The 22,222-nt window shown below is 39.3% G+C and overlaps 1 protein-coding gene across 1 annotated transcript in view; it reads right to left on the bottom strand.

The window, feature by feature from the left end:
• The window catches only part of CHMP3 (charged multivesicular body protein 3), a 70,468-nt gene extending 58,608 nt beyond the window's left edge, over positions 1–11,860 (bottom strand). Inside the window, 2 exon segments of the mRNA XM_059942336.1 lie at positions 11,641–11,814; positions 11,816–11,860. Of these exon segments, the coding sequence (XP_059798319.1) occupies positions 11,641–11,814; positions 11,816–11,845 (204 nt within the window). The 5' untranslated portion in view covers positions 11,846–11,860.
• Between the last annotated feature and the right edge of the window lie 10,362 nt (positions 11,861–22,222).

The following is a 22,222-nucleotide window of genomic DNA, read 5'->3' as shown; positions in this document are numbered from 1 at the left end:
TAGAATGGGCAGTAACTGCTTAGAGGGTACGGGGTTTTATTTTAGAGTGATGAAAATGTTTTGGAACTAGATAGAGGTGGTGGTTGCATGTTATGAATGTACCAAATGCCACTGAATTGTTCAGGGTAAAAATGGTTCATTTTATGTTATGTAAATTTCACATCAATGAAAATAAAGAAGTAAAGAAAGAAAAAAGAAAGAGAGGGAGTGTGGGAGAAAGAAAGGGAGGAAGAAAGGGAGGGTAGCTGTATTATAAGACAAAGCAGACTTCAGAACAAAAAAACTTATCAGAGCAACAGAGGCATTAAGTAAGGATTCAATAAGAAAACAAAACAATCCTTAGTGTGCATGAACCTAAAAACAGAGCATCAAAATATATGAGGCAAAAATTGATAGACTTGAAAGGGGAAATGGATAAATCCATGTTATAGCTGGAGAATTCAAAACCTCCCTTGGGATAATCGACAAATGGAACAGAGAGGAAATCAGTAAGGATATAGCTGACCTGAACAGAACTATCAGTCAACTTGATCTAATTAACATTTACAGAATACTCTGTCCAACAACAGAATACATAGATTTCTCAAGCTCACATGGAAACACTCCTCAAGACAGACCACTTTCTGGGCCATAACACATACAGTCTAACAAATTTTTAAAAAATAGAAATCATACAAAGTGTGTTCTGAGACCACAGTGGAATGAAGCTAGAAATCAGTAACAGAAAAATAGCTAGAAAATCCCCAAATTTTGGAGATTAAACAACACACATCTAAGTAACACATGGGTCAAAGAAAAAGTCTCAAGATAAATCTAAAATCATTTTGAATTAAATTAAAGTGGAAATAAATACAACTTATGAAAATGTGTAGGGTGCAGCAAAAGCATTGGGAAGTTAATTTATAGCATTAAATGCATATATTAGGAGAGAGGTAAACATCAATTATCTAAGATTCCACCTTAGGAAACTAAAGAAAGAAGACAAATTTAAGCATCAAGCAAGCAAAAGAAAAGAAATAATAAAAATTACAGAATCAATGAAATTGAAAAGAGGAAAGTACAATAATAGAAAATCAATGAAACCAAAATCTGGCTCTTTAAACAGATCAATAAAATAGATAAGCTTTTAGCCAGGCTAACAGAGAAAAAAAGAGAGAAGACAAGTTTACCAATATCAGAAATGCAAAAGGGGTCATCACTATTGATTCCATGGAGAATAAAAAGACAATAAAGGAATATTATGAACAATTCTATGCTCACAAACTTGGTAAATTAGATGAAAGGGACCAATTACTTGAACGTCTACTAAAACTCACACAAGGAGTAGATTATCTGATTAGGCCTATTATTATTAAAGCAATTGAATCGGTAGTTAATAACTTCCCAACAAAGGAAGTATCAGGCCCAGATGGTTTCACTGGTGAATTCTACCAAAGATTTAAGGAAGAAACGATAACAATTCTCTACAAAATCTTCAAGGAAATATAAGAGTGAATATTTCTTAAATCATTCTATGAGGCCAGCATTATCCTAATAACAAAACCAGATAAAGACATTACAAGAAAGGAAAACTACAGACCAGTATTTCTCATGAATGCAAAAATCCTCAACAAAACGTTAGCAAATTGAATGTAAAATTACATAAAAAGAATTATAAACCACAACCAGGTGTGATTTATTCCAGGTATGCAAGGCTGGTTCAACATTCAAAAATCAGTCACTGTAATCTACCACACATCAATAGGCTAAATAAGAAAAATCATATGAATTGACACAGGAAAACCATTCTCCTATACTCACAATAAAAACTTTCCACAAACCTGAATAAAAGGAAAATTCCTCAATTTAATTTAAAAAAAATTGCAACCCCACCCTCACCCCAAACTATAGCTAACATCATAATTAATGGCAAGAAATTAGAAGCTTTCCTCCTAAGATAAGGAACAAGGCAAGGATATCATCTCTCTCTACTCCTATTCAACAGTGTAATGAAGCCCTAGCTAGTACAATAAGAAAAGAAAAGGTACACAAATTTGGGACAAAACAATTAAACTGATATATATATATATATATATATATATATATATATATATATATATATATATATATATATATATTTGTTGTTGATTCTTTGGAGTGGATATAAAAAAATCTCCAAGAACTCCAAGAATTAACAAGCAAATATAGCAAGGTCGTAGGACAGAAGATTAATACACAAAAGTTAACTGCTTTCCAATACACAAGTAACAAACAATTGGAATCCGAAATTTTAAAAACATTTACCATAGCACCAAACAAAACAATAAAACACTTGGGTAAAAATCTAACAATATGTATAGGATGTACATGTAGAAAACTACAAAACATTAATGAAAGAAATCACAGACATATAAATAAATGGAGAGATAGTCCATGTTCATGGATTGGAAGACTAAACACTAATATATCATTTCTTCCCAACTTCATCTGTAGATTCAATGCAATCCCAATCAAAATCACCAGAACCTATTCTGTAGATTTTAAAGTTTATATGGAAAGGCAAAAATGCCCTGGAGTAGCCAAGACAACTGTGAAGAAAAACAATGCTGGAGGAGTCCCCATTACCCAACTTTAAGATTTAATATAAAGCTACAGTATTCAAGAGAGAGTAGCTGGCCAAAGAATAGACACATAGATCAACAGACCAGAATAATTAGACCCACACAAATATGCTCAACTGATGATATAACAAATAGATATTTTTTCTCACAATTGAAAGAAACTAGTTTTTAAATGCCCTAAATTCAAATCTTCCCAATAATGCTGATTAAGCTCAATCTCCATTTTATTAACGTCCAAAATCCTAAATTCTACTTTCTGTTTATACTTGGTGAATTATATCTATAATTAGAACCCTGAGGCATGAATTGGAGCAATTTAATAACTATGTAAAAGGTGGCAACTAGCCGACAGAACAACTTCACACGACCACCAGAAAATCTTGCTTTCCCCAAATGTTAGCAAGAGTCAGAAAAATAAAGAACATATTTTCTGAACTTGGTCTTCATGTCTCAGCTTAAATGTTACTTTGGGAGGCCTTCCATGACCCCTGGGATAAGTTAAACCCACCTGCAGTATAATTAGGCAGAACCCTATACCTCCTCTCTTTTGTAAACATTACATTAATTATATTAAACTAACATAATTATATATAACTAATATACTGATATTAATGTGTATACACATTATAGACTGTATGGCTCCAGTAGGTCAAAGACCTTTTCTTATTCACTAACCCCTTGTGCCCCTGGCACAAAGCAAATGCTCAATAATTATCTGTTGAATTTAACTACATAAAATATGCGTTGTGAAGAAGAAGCATAAAATTGCAGTCATCAGAAACACTTACCAAAAATCTATGTTTTTAAATGTCAAAGAGAAAAGGGTTCATAAAACTGGTCAAAATTTTTTCTTTAACTTACAAAATCGAAAGGGATTTTGTGAAAGACAAAATTCCTAAGAGAAATGGGAATAACCAAAATTATCCAGCCATGACCCAGATCAGTAGTTCTCAACCTCACTCCACACAGAAGTTACCTGAGACATTTAAACAATACCAATTTAATTGGGCTAGTAATAGAGCCCAAATGATAGGTAGTACTTAAAATTTCTTCAGGTGAATCTAATGTTCTGTTAGGGTAAAATACAGTCCAGTACAAAGAGCTCAAGAAACTGTCTCAAACAAGTCTCACAACTGGAAAGATCACTACAATAAACAAGAAAATGAAAACTGATAAAATGGAAAATTAACAAACCTTTATTTAGTACCAATAGGGTTTTAGTAATAAACAAAAAGCATTTATAATTGATAAGTTAAGCAGAACATAAGCAAGGAGTACAGTATAAAGAAAAATCAAATTGTAAATCAGACAGTATGCTGTGAAAACCATAAGAACTCTACAGAGAATTTCACACTATCAAGATATATACTTTATTCAAATTCATTCATAGAGTCTACTACATGTCAAGCCAACTAGGCACAGGAAACTAAAACAAATAAGAGTGTGTTTTCTATAAACAGTGTGGAAACAAATGGTAAGCCAAATGGAAAACAAAATGATTGAATCCCTGTTCTCATCCTTCATTGAAATTAATTAAGTGGATTGAAGACTTAAATACAGAATGCAAAACTATGTTACCTTAAGAAGACAGTATAGGAGAATACCTTTATGATTTCAGATTAGGAAAGGATTTCTTCCTTTTTTTTTTCTTTTTAGGAAAAGATTTCTTTAAAAAGACACAAAAATCAATAAGCATAAAGGAACAGACTGATATTCTTATCTACACTGAAATTAAGAATTTTTACTCATCATAAGATACCATTTAAAGGAAGGAAAAAGTTCAGAAAATTGGAGAAGCTATTTGTAACCACATAAATGGGAACAAAAGCATTTATAAAGCCTTGGTATCCAGAATATATAAAGACCTGTATCCAGGATACATAAAGATTTCCTATGAATCAATGCCTTTTTTTTTGAATTCTGAACTTTGTATGTGAAAACCCACAGTATGAACGTGTCTCTGCATGATGTTATCTTCTTCCAGAGAAGACCTAATTTGCTTCAGGCAAACATCTAGCTTAAGAACACTAACAACTGGTTATTAATTAAGCTTAATAAATCCAATCAGGGATAGGGATGATTTGACACTGGACTTCAGTCTTTGTAAAGGCTGGTTTATTTCCAGCTCACTGTTACCACTAAGGTGTATCCTTTCAGAGTTCTAACCAAAAGTCTTGGGGACTTAACTGAGTCCCTCATCCTTGGTGTGCCCTGAACTCCAATTTTTGAACCCCCTAACCACAGGATGTCAAAATCTCTCCTCAAATTCTCAGTTTCTCAACACTGCATGAGGAATTAGAGGATCTCTTTAGGGGAAAACACTGGTCCCAAATGATTGGGCTCATGTAATTGAGCTTCCCACTTCTCTCAGATCTTGATTTTGCAATCCTTCACTACCTTGGTAGTTTTCAGTAATTTCAAATAGTTATACTTTTAATCTAGCTCTTCTAGTTATTTTCAGCAGGAGGGTTGGCTCAAAAAACCTAGTCTCTAATCACCTTCATGATTTTTTTTAAAATTTTTATTTATGGCTGTGTTGGGTCTTTGTTTCTGTGCGAGGGCTTTCTCCAGTTACAGCAAGTGGGGGGCCACTCTTCATCGCGGTGCGTGGGCCTCTCACTATCGCGGCCTCTCTTGTTGCGGAGCACAAGCTCCAGATGCACAGGCTCAGTAACTGCGGCTCACGGGCCTAGTTGCTCCGCGGCATGTGGGATCTTCCCAGACCAGGGCTCGAACCCATGTCCCCTGCATCGGCAGGCAGACTCTCAACCACTGCGCCACCAGGGAAGCCCCCATGATTTTTTAAAGAATATATTTCTTTCTTCTAATTAAAAGGCCTAGAAGCAAGAACACTCCAGTAGTAATAAGCACCACGAGCACCTAAATTTTGGTTTCTAAATACCATTCCCACTAAAAGAAACTTGTACTCCTTGGAGAAATGGTTGATTCCACGTATCAGGGTGGGATATACAAATCACACTGCTATAGACAGAATGTTTGTATCCTCCCAATTCCGATGCTGAAATAGTCGTCAATGTGATGGTATCTGGAGGTGGGGCCTTTGGGAAGTGATTAGGTCATGATAGCAAAGCCCTCATGAAATGAGTTTAGTGCCTTATAATAGAGACTCCAGAAAGCTTGATCCCCCTTTCTGCCCATGTGAGGGCACAGTGAAAAAATGGTCATCTATGAACTAGGAATCAGGTCATCATCAGACACTGAATCTGAGGGTTCCTTGATCTTGGACTTCTCAGCCTCCAGTACTGTGAGAAATAAATTTCTACTGTGTATAAGCTACCCAGTCTGTGGCATTTTGTTATAACAGCCCAAATGGACTAAAACAGATATATAGTTAAAAGTAAGTTCCCCTCCCACTTTTGACCCTCAGCTACCTAGCTCCTCTCCCTGAAGGTGATGTCTGTAAACTAGGACTTTGGGTATCCTTCAAGATTTAAAACATACATAAAACTAGAAATTAGCCAAAAGCAACAAATCTAAGTGAACTTAGGTCAAAAACTGCCTACTCTGATCACTGTCAGATGGATATAGAGAAGATGGTCAATTAGGGTATCTTCAAATGTGTAAGCATTTTCTCTCACCATCTCTACTTCTATTCATGAAGCAAATATTTGATAGACACCTTACTCTTATTAAGGGAGTTCAACACTATGCTGCAAAGTAGATAAGAAAAACACGATCCTTGCTCTTAAGAAGCTTACAAATTTGCTGAGGACACGAAGTAAAAAAGAAAGTATTCTTCCAGGATAATACTTTTTCTAATGTCTTCCCTGATCCCCTGAATTCTGTCTAAAACCACGCTCTGTGGTTCCTTCCTCTCCATCACCATCCTGTCAAAAATCTGCTCTTTTCCTGAATTCTCTCAATTTCAGTTCATGACACCAACACTGAGTGGGATGATGGATTTGATGGCGGTGAGGTTAAACAGAAACCTAAGAATCATCTTTGCACTTTCATCCCACATCCAGCAGATAAGCAAATTCTGACTATATATCCTAAATATTTCTAAAACTCCTCCTATCCTTTCTATCCCCATTTTTGCTCTCAGTTAAGACCAGCATCATCTCTCATCTGGGCCACTTAATTTCTCCATACCTAAGTCTCTTCCCTCAAATTCTTGCTCCAAACCACTATTCTGAATGCTCCCCATCCTTAGTAGGCATGATACATAGGCCTTCATTAATCTGCCCTCTACCTACCTCTCCAATTTAACATCTTACCACTGCCATCACTCCTCCTGCATCCCACTCAGATATAACCTTATTTCATCCTTCAACCATTCTAAACTTTTTTCTGGTTCCTCCAACCTACATTCCACACTTCTATACCTTGCATCTGCAGTTTATTTTGCTTGGAATGCCTCTTCTTTCCCAGTCCTATACCAATCCATCCACCTGGCTAATGCCTCTTATGACAAGACCCAGATAACCTCCCTGACCAGGTCCTCTTCCCTACTCTGAACAGTAAGTTACTCCCCCAACACACTGTGACATCATAGATTTTGTACATACTTATATTATTGCTCTTATTTACCCTAAAATATAAGCATTTGTTCACATGTCAGCCTCCCCCAAAACTTGGTATTCTTTGAAGTTGTCCTCCAGTGTCTTATTTTTGCAAACCTGATGTCAACCCAATATACACTAAAATATCTCAATAAACGTTTGTTGTATGAACTAAGTGAATGAAGCCTTCTCTTTTCCTCCATCTCCCTTTCTCATTTTCTTCCCCCTTCAGATAGCAACCCACAACCATGTGTCATGACTCAGTCTATGGATATAAGTTACTTACATGATTTCAGAATTCTGATGCCATAAAAGGTGACTACATGTTCTACCCAAAGGCTAAATTAGCAAAGTCCCTAAGTAAGGACAGCACAATTTTCCAGCAGAACCTCAGGTCCAAGAGAAGAATCTCTTTGGAGCATAATCTCATGTCCTCTTGATTCCCATCCTAAGACAGTCTCAGTTTCTAAATGGATTACAAGGCTCATCCTCAGCAGGCCCAATCCAGTCTTAAGTTGGACACTTTAAGATAGAACAAGTTTCACCACTAAAATGTCTCCATCAAAGTATCTGAGATAGCTGGGGGCAAAGACTTTAGTCTGTAAAGCCCGTTATACAGCTAATGTTTCCCTGGAATATCCCTTGAAACACTGCTCATCTTAATACTAGTTGACTTGAAACCTCACTTAATCTTATTCTGATACTCATTCATCACTCAATATTTATTTAGCACCTACTCTGTGTTGCATACTTTACCAAAGCTCTGGCGTCATCACCCATAACATAAATATGTATATGTGATGTGACCTGACTTGCCTGACCTGACTTGTGACCATGGCCTAAATGACAATGATGATGGTGTGGCATGGCTGCACCTGGCCCCTGCTTATTCTGTGCTGGGACCTCATCTTCCACTCCCCAGTGGAAGGCATACTGTAAATTGATCCTAATTCAAGAGTTGCCCAGCTGACTCTACAGCATTTAGTCGGTTCTCTTTTTCCTCTAACTCTTCTCTCTCTGCCAACATTATCTTGGATTTTGGTTTGTTTTTTAAGTTTCCATTACTAAGCTTCTTTTATAAAGTTGAATTTTTAATTTTTCTCCTTCTCCCTCTCAAAAAAATGCCGAACTAAAACTAAAATGTCAGACATTACTTGTCTTCTTATTCATATATTGGTTCTCAATACTTTACCTGTGCTTCCACAGCTCTACGGAGAAAAAAGTATTTCTCATTCCTGCTTTATTGGCACTTTCTGGAATTACAAATTCAATGCTAAATAATTGTGGCAGGTGACAAAACAATTTCCTCATAAATCACAGGGTATAAAGAGCTTGGTAGAAGCTGAACGTAAAGCCAACAGAGACACTCTTCTGACAAATTAGAACAAGGTATAATTAGAACTCAAAGGATAGCTTGGAGTACTGTGAAGAGGAACTTGAAGAAAATCTTGGGCAGGGTATCTCCAGTACCAGTTAAAGTAAATAATCTAGCACTAAAATTCCTACTAAAGAGTCAAGAACCTGGACTTCCCAGGTGGTCCAGTGGCTAAGACTCCACGCTCCCAATGCAGGGGGCCTGGGTTCGATACTTGGTCAGGGAACTAGATCCCACATGCATGCCACAACTAAGATCCCTCGTGCTGCAACCAGGACCCAGCGCAACCAAATAAATAAATAAACATTTTTTTAAAAAAGGAGAGTCAAGAACCAATTCACAGGCAGGAGGTGTGTGGAAAATATGATAGTGGAGGGCTAAATCATTTTTTTTTTTTTTAAGATTTTTTTTCTTTTTTCTTTTTTTTTAATGTACAGCTTCACTCTAACATATTTTTAAAATTATTCATTTATTTATTTATTTTTGGTTGCGTTGGGTCTTCGTTGCTGCCCACAGGCTTTCTATAGTTGCATCAAGCAGGGGATACTCTTCATTGTGGTGCACGGGCTTCTCACTGTGGTGGCTTCTCTTGTTGCAGAACATGGGCTCTAGGCACACGGGCTTCAGTAGTTGTGGCACGTGGGCTCAGTAGCTGTAGCTCGCAGGCTCTAGAGCGCAGGCTCAGCAGTTGTGGTGCACGGGCTTAGTTGCTCTGCGGCACAGGGGATCTTCCTGGACCAGGATCGAACCCGTGTCCCCTGCATTGGCAGGCGCATTCTTTTTATTTTTAATTTTTTTTAAATTTATTTATTTTATTTAGTTTTGGCTGCGTTGGGTCTTCGTTGCTGCACGTGGGCTTTCTCTAGTTGCGGCGAGTGGGGGCTGCTCTTCGTTGCGGTGCGCGGGCTTCTCATTGCAGTGGCTTCTCTTGTTGCAGAACATAGGCTCTAGGTGTGCGGGCTTCAGTAGTTGTGGCACGTGGGCTCAGTAGTTGTGGCTCGCAGTTCTAAACCACAGGCTCAGTAGTTGTGGTGCACAGGCTTAGTTGCTCCACAGCATGTGGGATCTTCCAGGACCAGGGCTCGAACCTGTGTCCCCTGCATTGGCAGGCGGATTCTAAACCACTGCACCACCAGGGAAGTCCCCCACATCATTTCTAATCACACAAGTCTGGGGGTGATCACTCCAACCTTTGAATTCCTGTAACTATATATGTGATACCCAATCCAGACTTGTTCTTGAAATGCATATCTTACTTGCTAGACAATACATTCTTTGGCTGTTTATTTCATCTTTATAATATCCCTCTGGCAGGCATATTTAAAAAAACAATCTCGTGCATCAACCCTGTGATTTTCAGGTTTTAATTTACTTTCACAGGTAGGCTACCCTATTGGAAGAGTATACGATCTTCGAGCTCTTAGCAATTACATTTATCATTTAAAAGCAGTCTAAGTGCTATTCAAGTAATACATGTACTAGAGATCAAAGAGTAATGAGACTATTTTCCCAGAATCTTCTCATTTTATGAATGGCAAACCTAAGACCAAACACTGAAGGTAATAATCCTTCCTAATGTCAAAAATGCACTTCTACAGTAAGCATCTCAGAGTACATACATGCCACAAAATGTGCATCTATATAATGCTATACAGTTTGAAAAGTAATGTCACATACTCTTACCTCATTTAAACTCCGCAATTTTTATTTTACCAGGGAGTGAAATTGCGTAAGTTGCCTGAGGGAACTAATAATTATTGAGTGCCTACTGTTCTAGTACATTAACAAATACGATCAACATCAACACACATTTTATGTGCCAACAACCTCATGATGCATGACATTGGTTTTTAAAACAGGCCTACTAGAGCTGAACATGTGAGACCATTTATTAAATGAAAGATTTTAGGTTTGTTTCCCATTATGTGTAAGTCTGTACTGGGTGCTGTAATTCTTCTCAAACTTTAATGTGCATATTCATCACTGGAGATCTTGTCAGAATTCAAATTATGATTCAATAGGTCTCGGGTAGGGCTCAAAATTTCTAACAAGGGGCCAGGTGATGCTGATGTTGTTGGTCTGCATTTTGAAAGCAAGGTTGGACTTCTCTGGTGGCACACTGGTTAAGGATCTGCCTGCCAATGAGAGCAAGGTTGTAGAATATATAATTTACCCTGGGAGTTCCCTGATAGCCTAGTGGTTAGGATTCCGGGCTTTCACTGCCATAGCCAGGGTTTGATCCCTGGTCGGGAACTAAGATCCCACGAGCAGCCTGGGGCGGCCCAAAACAAAAACACAAATTTACCCTAACTAGCACTACTAGCTAAAACTTAACGTCCTTTCATCTTCAATGACTCTTAAGTGACACTATTATCATTTCTACTTGACACCCAAGACTAAGGCTCGGAGAAATTAACTTTGCCTAGATCACAAAGCTGATGTGTGCGGAACCAGATTACAAACTTAGGCACACGGACTCTGCAGGGCACTGAACCGCTTCACAGTATCCCGACGTGATCGCAGTTGACAGGCAGATTCAGAAGTCTAAACCAGATGCAGAGTTGTTACTCCTGTGCCACTCTTCCGAGTGGGGTCCCTGCTATCATTGCGCGTCTGGTGTCAACAGAACGTTGGAGGGCAGGGGAAAGAGATCCAGAGCCTCCCTCTCAATACGGCGCAGTTGGTGGGGAACCGGCGGCGGGCGCCCGGACCGTCCCGCCGCGGGGACGGGGTGTTCGGGGTACCACGCTCGGAACCAGGGGAGGTCGGCCAACTGTCCGCGGGCGGGAGTGAGGGGGCGGGGCCTGCGCCAGGGAAAGGTTCCGGGCGGGACGTACCAACGCGCGTCGGGGAAGGGGTTCCAGAGGCGAGGCCGGCGCTGCTGCCTCCGCGCCCGGAGCCGAGGCCGAGGAAGTCTTAACCCGGCCCTCGGCTCCCTTGTGGAGTGGAATACCAGGGTTCACTTTCGCTACAGCCGTCTCCTAAGAGACTTCCTCCGGCCCCTCAGTCGAGTGGAAGGCCCCGGAAATGGGGGCCGAGCGGCACCTGGCCAGCCGCTGGGGGGAGACTGTCCAGTCGTTTACCAACTCTATCGCGCCCCACACAAACCCACCCACTCCGGTGCGGCCGCCGTAGCCCTTACCAGCTCTTTGGGCGGCTTCTCTGGGGTTTTTCCAAACAGTCCCATGGCGAACTGAACTCGTCTCACCCCTCCCAGCTTTCCGTTCCCTGCGCCCAGGCAGGTCACGGGCAACCGCCTGGGCGGGGCCGCTGAGAGGCTAAGAGTCGGGGCGCCAGGAGCAGGGAGCGGCCGCGGGGGAGCCTTGGTGCGCATGCGCCGAACTCATGCGCAGACTCGGGTCGGCGGAGTTTTGTCAGAAACATTGGCGCGATTGCGCACTTTCTGGGAGGGGACTTGTGGACCAAGGTGTGTTCTCCCGAGGCGTAGAGGCGGTTGCTCTGAAAGATGCGAGTTTATTGACTACACCTGGTGATTACAGCTGTGCCTGCTCACCTAAACCTGTATGTTGTGGCACCGGAAATCTGTATCTCTACCCAAACGAGGTACAATACTTTTACAACCACTTTCCTAACATCTTTATCCTTCTGTCCTATAGGCACCTCACATGCAGCGAGCCAGAAATGACCTCTTCTTCCCGGCAGACCTACTCCTCCCCTCTGTTGTAACTACAGTGACCTAGTCACTAAAACCTGGACATTATCTTTCCTGTCCCTCTTACCAAGTCCCAACAATTGTAACTTTCCTTTTTTTTTAAACTCCAGCCCTCCCCTTTCATCCCAAGTGTCACAGCTTCTGTTCGGGCCTTCGCCATTTCCAGCGTGAATAATTCCTACCTGCCATTTGTGTGTGTGTGTGTGTGTGTGTGTGTGGTCCTGCAGTCCACATAGACCATAACCTTAATCAAATTCTCAGAGGACTCTGGGACTAAAAAGGACTAGTCGCATTTTAGCTGGGCAGTCTCTGATTGAACCTACAATGGTGATCTGATGGCTGGTGTCATTACCTCCTCTCATGATGGGAAGACTCATTTAGTGCCTCAACCCCATACTCCCATCTCTGGTGGGAATGTAAAATGATACTACCACTCTGAAAATATTTTGGCAAGTTCTTTAAATGATAAATGTACATCTATCTCATGCCATTCCACTGCTAGCTATTTATCCAAGAGGGGGAGAAGCGTATGTTCTTACAAAGACTTGTACAGGCCTCCTTATTTGTAATTGCCAAGAACTGGCAGTAATCCAAACGTCTATCAACAGGTGAGTAGATAAACCAATTGTGGTAGATAATAAAAAAGAACAAACTTGATACGTGCAACAACATGGATGAATCTCAATTATGCCGAGTGAAAGAAGCCAGAAAAAAAAAAAGAGTACATTTTGTATGATTTCATTTCTATAACACTCTAGAAGATGCAAACTATAGTGACAGAAAGTAGATCAGTGGTTGCTAGGGCACAGGGCTTGGTTTTGAAAGAGGCTGGAAGGAGGGACTGCCAAGGGACATAAGGAATATTTGGGGGGGGGGGGGTGATGGATATTATCTGGTTTCTGGTGATGATTTCACAGATACCTACAGTGTTAAAAATTGGACACTTTAACATGGAAGCAACCCCTGAATGTCCATCAGCAGATGAGTGGATAAAGAAGATGCAGTGTACACACACACACACAATGGAATATTACTCAGCCATAAAAAAAGAATGAAATAATGCCATTTGTAGCAACATGGATGGACCTAGAGATTATCATAATAAGTGAAGTAAGTCAGACAGAGAAAGACAAATTATCATATGATATCATTTATATGTTGACTCTAAAAAATGATCAAATGAAATTATTTACAAAACAAAAACAGACGCACAGACAATAGAAAACAAACTCTTGGTTCCCAAAGGGGAAAGGAGGAGGAGGGATAAATTAGGAGTTTGGGATTAACAGAAACACACTACTAAATATAAAATAGATAAACAACAAGGACCTACTGTATAGCACAGGGAACTGTATTCAATATATTGTAATAACCAGTACTGGAAAAGAATCTGAAAAAGATTACATATATATATATATGTATATATATATGTGTATATATATGTGTGTGTATATATATATAAATTGAATTACTTTGCTGTACACCTGAAACTAACACATTCTAAATCAACTATACTTCAGTAAAAATGGACACTTTAAATATGTACACTTTATGTCAACATACTTCAATAAAGTTCTTTTTTAAAAAATAGCAGTATATGTTCACTGTAAAAAGTAAAACCTCCAAATCACTTCCTCAGGGAAAAAGGTCTCAAACTACTTACAGTTATAATATTAAATAGTTGGTGTGAATTCTTGGTGATCTTTCCTTTGGAGAATTTTTAAAATATATTTTTACTTATTTGGGAGCATATTCTACATATTGTTTTGCAATCTTCTTTTTAAAAAATTTTTACATAGATTTTCATTGATATAAATATCTAGAGCTAAGGGATTCCTTAGCAGGAATGTACTAACATTTATTTAACCATTTCCTTATCGTATGACATTAAGTGGTTTCCAGTTTTCCCGTTTAGCAATAAATATAGACACAGTTTAAATTTTTCAAGTACTACCAATATCCTCCATACAGGTTGCACAGTTTGAACTACCAACAGTGTGTGAGAGCACCCTATTCCCTAAATCCTTGCTAACAGTGAATTTAATCAATATTTTACATTTTTGCCAGCTCGAGGTATAAAATATTGTTTTAAATTTTCATTTCTCTGATTACTAGTCTAGATGAGCATCTTTTGGTATATTTGTTGGCTATTTGAATTTCTTCTGTGAATTGCCTCTTCGTATCTTTGCCCGTTTTCCACTGAATTGTCTCCCTTTCTTCCTTCCTCCCTTCCTTTTTTTTTTTTTTAGTGTGATGGAGCTCTCTGAAGATGAGAGATCTGTAGAAATATTTTTAAGTCTCCTTTACCATATTCCTCTTCTTTTTTTTGAGAATGAACTATAAGGCAGCAATTTTTCAGGTGGGAGGTCACTGGACTTCCAATTAGTCAACAATATTTATTAAATGCTTACTATGTGTCAGACATTCTATAGGCTGTAAGAAAACCACGATGAACAAGAAAGAACCTCATACAATCTGATGAGAAGGACAGATACTAAACAATGGTGATAAATAAAATTGAGTGAATTACCACAAGTGTGTAAAATTCTGACTATAGGAAGAACATGGTGTTCAGTGACTCTTCCCTGAGCATATTTTGCTTTATTATGCTTCACAGATACTGCATTTTTTTTTTGCAAATTGTAGGTTTGTGGCAACCTTGCATCAAGCAAGTGTATCGGCACCATTTTTCCAATGACATTTGCTCGCTTTATGTTTCTGCGTCACATTTTGGTAATTCTAGCAATATTTCAAACTTCTTCATTATTAGTATATTTGTTATGGTGATCTGTGATCAGTGATCTTTGATGTTACTATTGCAAAAATAATACAACTTGCTGAAGGCTCAGATGATGATTAGCATTTTTTAGCAATAAAGTATTTTTGTATGTACATTTGTTTAGACATAATGCTATTGCACACTTAACAGACTACAGTATAGTGTAAACATAACTTTTATATGCACTGGAAAACCAAAAAACTCGTGTGACAAGCTTTCTTGCATTATTTGCTTTATTGTGGCAGTCTGGAACCGAACCCACAATAACTCTGAGGTATGCCTGTATAAGCTGAGGCCTGAAGGGTGAGCTAGCAGAGGGGTGAAGAGTTTCCAGTGCAAAAGAAACCGCATGTGCCTAAGACCCTTCCCAGTTACTAGGGGCTGGGGGTTTGGGGCCACAGGCATTTCATTTCCTAAAGGTGCATTTGTTCTAAAGTTGGTCATCGAGGACAAAGAGGCCAAACAGAGTGTGGAGGACAGTTTGATTTGGTACGTGGCATCTCACAGAAATACAGAGCCCAAAGCTACCGACAGAGCCTTAAAAACACATCAGTGGGGCTTCCCTGGTGGCGCAGTGGTTGAGAATCTGCCTGCCAATGCAGGGGACACGGGTTCGAGCCCTGGTCTGGGAAGATCCCACATGCCGCGGAGCAGCTGGGCCCGTGAGCCACAACTACTGAGCCTGCGCGTCTGGAGCCTGTGCTCCGCAACAAGAGAGGCCGCGATAGTGAGAGGCCCGCGCACCGTGATGAAGAGTGGTCCCCGCTTGCCACAACTAGAGAAAGCCCTCGCACAGAAACGAAGACCCAACACAGCCATAAGTAAGTAAGTAAATAAATAAATAAATAAATAAATAAATAAATAAATAAAAACACATCAATGCATTTGCTCCTCAGCGACTGGAAGGGCACTATGCATCTTCCACGCATTTTCCAGGCTCCACACTTAGAGCAACATATACTTTCTATTCGTGTCCTGATATTGCCTTGGCATTGGACAAAGCTGTGGCTGCGGCTGAAATTTGTCCTTCCTACACAGACCTCAGGAAGCATGCATCGGATCCTCCCACCTGCTGAGACTCACATCTGAGGGGGTGGGAAGAACTAAGTGAGCAGGCATTCTAGCTCTTTGCTCCTGCCAAACACAGCAAGTATTTAACAGGATCACACTCCCTTGCCATGTGTTCACATAGACATTTATGCACACACATTTTAAAAGGTTTTATATGCATTCTCCTCCAGATCCCTGAAAAATATGATATATAGATGCATATCCTTGACTTGAAAGTTGCCTCAGTGCCTGATGCTTTAAATATTTCCCTAAATTTGAAATGACAAATAGAAAGGACTGTTTTTCCTTCATTCCCCAGATTGTCCTTGCTCATTTCAGTAAGATTTCCTACCTTAGTGAGCTTCCTGGCTCACAACTGTTCCCCATTCACCAGGTAGACTGTTAAATGAAATGCTTTGGGCAAGAAAGTCACAATCCAATTCCTGGCAGGAATTTTGACCTAATAAAAACAAGATGCACCTTGTTTTATACAACAGATGGACTCTGAAAATGTTAGATATAAACTGACCTTTGGGAAATTGAATTCCCTCCCTTGCCTTATATAATAATTTTGGAGTGGATTTCTTAATTTCTGACCAACCTTCAGGTATGAGGGACTCCTAATCACAGTTTATGACTTGAGATAAGGCAAAGAAAGACCTTGAGTCATCTCCTCCCCACTTGCAACCTTCTTCCACCAACCTTACAATGACTCTTGTATTAGATTCCTAGGGCTGCTATAACAAAGTATGACAAATTAGGTGGTTTAAAACAATTTATTCTCTCGCAGTTCTGGAGACTAGAAATCCAAAATCAAGGTGTCAGCAGGGCAATGCTCCTTCTGAGACTCTGGGTAGAATTGCTCCTTGCCCTGTCCTAGGTTCTGGTGATGGCCATCAATCACTGGCTTTCCTTGACTTGGCACTGCATCACTCCAATCCCTGCCCCTGTTGTTATGTGGTGTTTGTATTAGTCAGCTTGGGGTGCCAAAACAAAGTGCCATAGACTGGGTGGCTTAAACAACAGAAATTAATTTTCTTGCAGTTCTGGTGGCTGAAAGTCCAAGATAAGTGCCCGCCTGGTGACAGCTCTCTTCCTGGCTTGGCCTTCTTGCTGTGTCCTCACATGGTAGAGAGAGAGAACTCTAATGTTGCTTCCTCTTATGAGTACTAATCCCGTCATGAGGTCCTCACCTCATGACCTCATCTAAACCTAACCATCTCCCAAAAGACCCATCTCCAAATACCATCACATTGGGGGTTAGGGCTCCAACATATAATGAATTTGGGGAGGACACAATTCAGCCCATAGCAATGTTCTCCCCTCTGTGTCTCTTCTTCTTATAAGCACACCAGTCATATTGTATTGAGGGCTCACCCTAAGCCAGCATGACCTCATCTTAACCAATTACATCTGCAATGACCCTATTTCCAAATAAGATCACATTCTGAGGTACCTGGGGTTAGAACTTCAACATATCTTTTGAAGGGGTACATTTCAACCTATAACAATCCTCATTTATACACATGGGTCCCCCACTTTAAAGAAGAAGGTGATAGAGGGTGGAGGCAGACTGGTTAGCTGAATCCTTTAAAAAACAACAACAACGAACTTCTATCCTCCATGAGTGGGCCCAAAGTAGGGACAGTTTCCACTTGGGAGGGGTAAGTAGATATCTGAGGACTGACTCTAGCTTGGAGGATGTACCTTTCCCGGGAAATCACAGTAATCACTGCAACCATCCCACACTGCCATCTAGAGCACTATTTCCACCACCAAAGCACCTCTCATGGGAGGTTACATGCCTTTTCTTATTTCTCCACAGCACAGCAGAGACAAAGCCTGAACTTAGAAGAAAAAAAAAATCGAGCTGAATTTTTAAGGAATACTTTATTAAAGTCTCCAAAAGTCAGTATCACAGTATCAGAAATGGAAGAGTAGCATCCAACTCACACATTCAACATTACGGTGGACTGGATATTCTGAAAAACTCACTGCAAACACAGATTCTTGATAACAAACAGCCAGCACTATTTTATGTGCATGGTTAAGAGAAATCAGTAATATCTGCCAATAACAGAAGCCAAGAACCCTGTTTGTGTACTGTAAAAAGAATATGATATAGCTTGTAGATAGTAAAGTGCACAAGTAAGTGTATGACCTGATGCATTTCTACATATGTATAAACCCATAAAACCACTATGCAGATCAATATTTAAAACATTTCCAAAACCTTAGAAGGCTCCATCATGCCTGTTTCTAGTCAATACCCCCAAAAGATAACCATCATTCTGATTTCTATCTCTATAGATTAGTTTTGCCTTTCTTGAACTTCACGTAAATGGAATCAAATAGTATGCTTGGTTTTAATGATTGGTTAGAGGAACAGGAGGCAAGGCTTTTGGCAGGGTAAAATGGTGAAGCAAAATTGAGACCCCCTGAAGATAGGAGCCATTAAGACCTCATCCTTGGTGAAAGAGCAGGCTAGAAAAAAAGTCTATCTGCTAGCAAAGGGGACCAAGAAGAAGATGTTTGTTTTAGGTCACAGCTCTGATGAAAAAAGTAGAAGACTTCTTTAAGAAATCATAATTATGGAATTCCCTGGCAGTCCAGTGGTTAGTACTTAGTGCTTCCACTGCAGGGGGCATGGGTTTGATCCCTGCTCAGGGAACTAAGATCCCATATGCTGTGTGGTGCAGCTAAATAAATAAATAAATAATTTTTAATAAGAAAAAAAGCCAGTAAAAAAAAATCATAATTATAAATCTGCCCTCATGTGGGTTTAAATGTATACTAGTCACATACTGTTGGAAATCCCAAGCCTAGATATTAATTTAAACTGTTTCTTGGTTGATAACATCACGAGTACCTGGCAGAAGCATAGTAAGCTCATTTTGAAGGAACATACCCCAAATCCAGGCACTGTAGTATTCCTACAGATTAAGATAAACAAGAATTACCAAATGCACAAGGAAACAAACATCTAAGGCCAAGAGTAAATTTAAAAGGAATCATAATTATAGTCCAAAGCACATCAGATATTAGAATTCTCAAATGCAGAATAAAAATGTTACACTTAAAATGTTCACAGAAATAAAAGAGGGACTTAAAGGGAACAAGAGACCATAAAAATGAAAAAGAACAAAGAATTTCTAGATGTAAAAAAAATAACAGAAGTAAAAACCTTAGTCACTGAATAAACCTCAGTGAATGAATTAAGCAACAGATCACACATTACTAAAGAAAGAATAAGTGAGTAGGAAGATAGATCTGAATTATCCAAAATGCCTTGGAAATAAACTAAGACGTGAGTATACAGGAAAGAAGATGAAACATGGATGTTAGAACATGGATATCCATTATATGTTTAATTGAAGTTTCAGAAAGATTGAAATAAAATTATTGGAGAGAAAAGATTTTGAAAGGATAATAGCTGAGAATTTCCCCAATTTATCAAAGATATTAATCTTAAGACTCAAGAAGTACATAAATTGCAGGCAAGGTAAATTTTTAAAACTATGCATTAAAGTGGCAGTACAAAATATCAAAGACACAGAGAATACTGTAAACATAACCAGAGAGAAAAAATAGGTTACATACAAGAAGACAACAGTCAGACTGACAGTACCCTTCTCAATAGCCACAATGGAAGATGAAAGAAAGTGAAAGAACATCTGCAGAGTGGTTAGAAAAGAAAACAAAAAACTATTAACTTGTAACTGTATACCTTGCTAAATTATCATCCCCAAATGAGGCAAAATAAAGACATCTTCAGGGGAAAACTAACTAACAACCGACAAAAAAAATCCCCAAACAAATCAACACTAAACAATTTTTAAGAATGTGTTTTAGAAATAATAACAATGATCTTTGAAGGAAGGCCTTAGATACAAGTAGAAATCATGACAAATAATTTAGTGAACATATGGTTAATCTAAAAGCTTATTGAATAAACAATAATAGTGAATTTGGAGAGTTAAAAAGATAACTGAGCAAGAAGTCATTGGACTTAAAATGATCAAAGGGGATTCACACGCCTTCCCTTATTTCCCATCAGCAATGAGATACTGAAAACAAGACATACTTGATCTAACTTTTTTTTTTAATTTTTATTTATTTATTTATTTACTTATTTATTTTTGGCTGTGTTGGGTCTTCGTTTCTGGGCGAGGGCTTTCTCCAGTTGCGGCAAGCGGAGGCCACTCTTCATCACGGTGCACGGGCCTCTCACTATTGCGGCCTCTCTTGTTGTGGAGCACAGGCTCCAGACGCGCAGGCTCAGTAGTTGTGGCTCATGGGCCTAGTTGCTCCGCGGCATGTGGGATCTTCCCAGACCAGGGCTCGAACCCGTGTCCCCTGCATCGGCAGGCAGATTCTCAACCACTGCACCACCAGGGAAGCCCTGATCTAACATTCTTTGGGAAGGAGTAAAGATATTGAATAATTTTATGTTTTGTTTTTGTTTTTGTTGTTTTTTGGCCACACCATGCAGCATGTGGGATCTTAGTTCCCCGACCAGAGATGGAACAAATGCCCCCTGCAGTGGAAGCGCAGAGTCTTAACCACTGGACCGCCAGGGAAGTCTCAATAATTTTAGATTTTTAAATAAATTTGTTAGACCTGTAAGGATAAGCACTGAAATAAAAGCAAGCTTCCAAAATAGTAAAGGAAAAAATGGAATTAAAAATACTAATCTAAATAAGATAGGAAAGAAGACACAGAAAAGTCAGGAAAAGTAGAAGTCACAAAAGACAATGGTATAAATGTCATAGCTATAATATTATCAGACAAAATAGATTTTATGGCAAACTAACTTTTTTGGGATAAAGAAGTTACATAATGATAAAAATTTCAATTTACCAGGAGGCAAATCATAGTAAGAAGGAGGAGGAGGAGGGAGAGGGGAGGAAGAGGAGAGGAGGAGAATTTGTCACCAGAAAACTACCCTAAAAGAAAGGGATGTCTCTAAACAGAAAGTTCTCTAAACAAAAAGGTAACAATAAAAGAAGGAATCTAAGAACATTAGGAAGAAAGAAATATCAGAGTAGGCAAAAATATGGAAAAATACAGTAGGCTTTTGCTCCCCTTTTATCTTTCAAAATGTGTTTGATGGTTGAAGCAAAAATTACAACCCTGTCTAATGTGGTTCTAAATAGAGGTAATACTTAAAATAATTATATTATAAATAGGTGAGGGAAAAAGGACCTAAAGGGAGGTAAGATTTCTATACTTGAATTGGTAAAATGATGACATCAGTTGACTGTGATGAATTTTATATATATATGGTAATACCTAGAGCAACCACTAAAAACTATACAAATACATTTAATTAAGAGTACAAATTATCTATAAAATAAGCTACAAGGATATATTGTACAACACAGGGAATATAGCCAATATTTAATAATAACTATAAATGGAGTATAACCTTTAAAAATTGTAAATCACTATATTGTACACCTGTAACTTATATAATATTGTACATCAACTATACTTCAGTTAAAAAAAATAAGTTATTGTTTTAAGCCACACAAACATACAAGAAAAAACCCCATAGATTAGCCATCAGGGAAATGAAAATCAAAAACACAATGAGGAATCAGCCAAGATGGCAGAGTAGAAGACCCTGAGCTCACCTCCTCTAGAACAATCATCCATGAAAAAGATCGGAACCTACTGGAAAAGATGCTCTACAACTAAAGACATACAGAAGAAACCACAACAAGATGGGTAGGGGGGCCGACTCATGATATAATCAAGCCCCATACCCCTGGGTGGGTGACCCACAAACTGGAGAATAGTCACAGTGCAGAGGTTCTCCCACAGAAGTGAGAGTTCTGAGCCCCACATCAGGCTCCCCAGCCCGGGGGTCCTGCACTGGGAAGATGAGCCCCCAGAAAATTTGGCTTTGAAGGCCATTGGGGCTTAATTTCAGGAGTCCTGGGAAATAGAGACTTCACCCTTAAAGGGCACACACAAAATCTCACATGCACTGGGACCCAGGGCAAAACCAGTAATTTGATAGGTGCCTGAGCCAGACCTACCTGCTGATCTTGGAGAGTCTCTTGGAGAAGCAGGGGGCAGCTGTGGATCACCCTGGGGACATAAACACTGGTGGCAGCCATATATGGGAGCTTTCTACCGTATGGACACTGCTGCTGGAGGCCATCATTGTGGGATCCTCCCTCTAGCTCATCAGTGCCAAGACCTGGCCTTACCCAA

This window comes from Balaenoptera ricei, chromosome 13 (genome assembly GCF_028023285.1).
Source record: "Balaenoptera ricei isolate mBalRic1 chromosome 13, mBalRic1.hap2, whole genome shotgun sequence".
Lineage (NCBI taxonomy): Eukaryota > Metazoa > Chordata > Mammalia > Artiodactyla > Balaenopteridae > Balaenoptera > Balaenoptera ricei.
The sequence above is the reverse complement of the archived record's forward strand: the minus strand, read 5'-3'. Positions and strand labels throughout refer to the sequence as shown.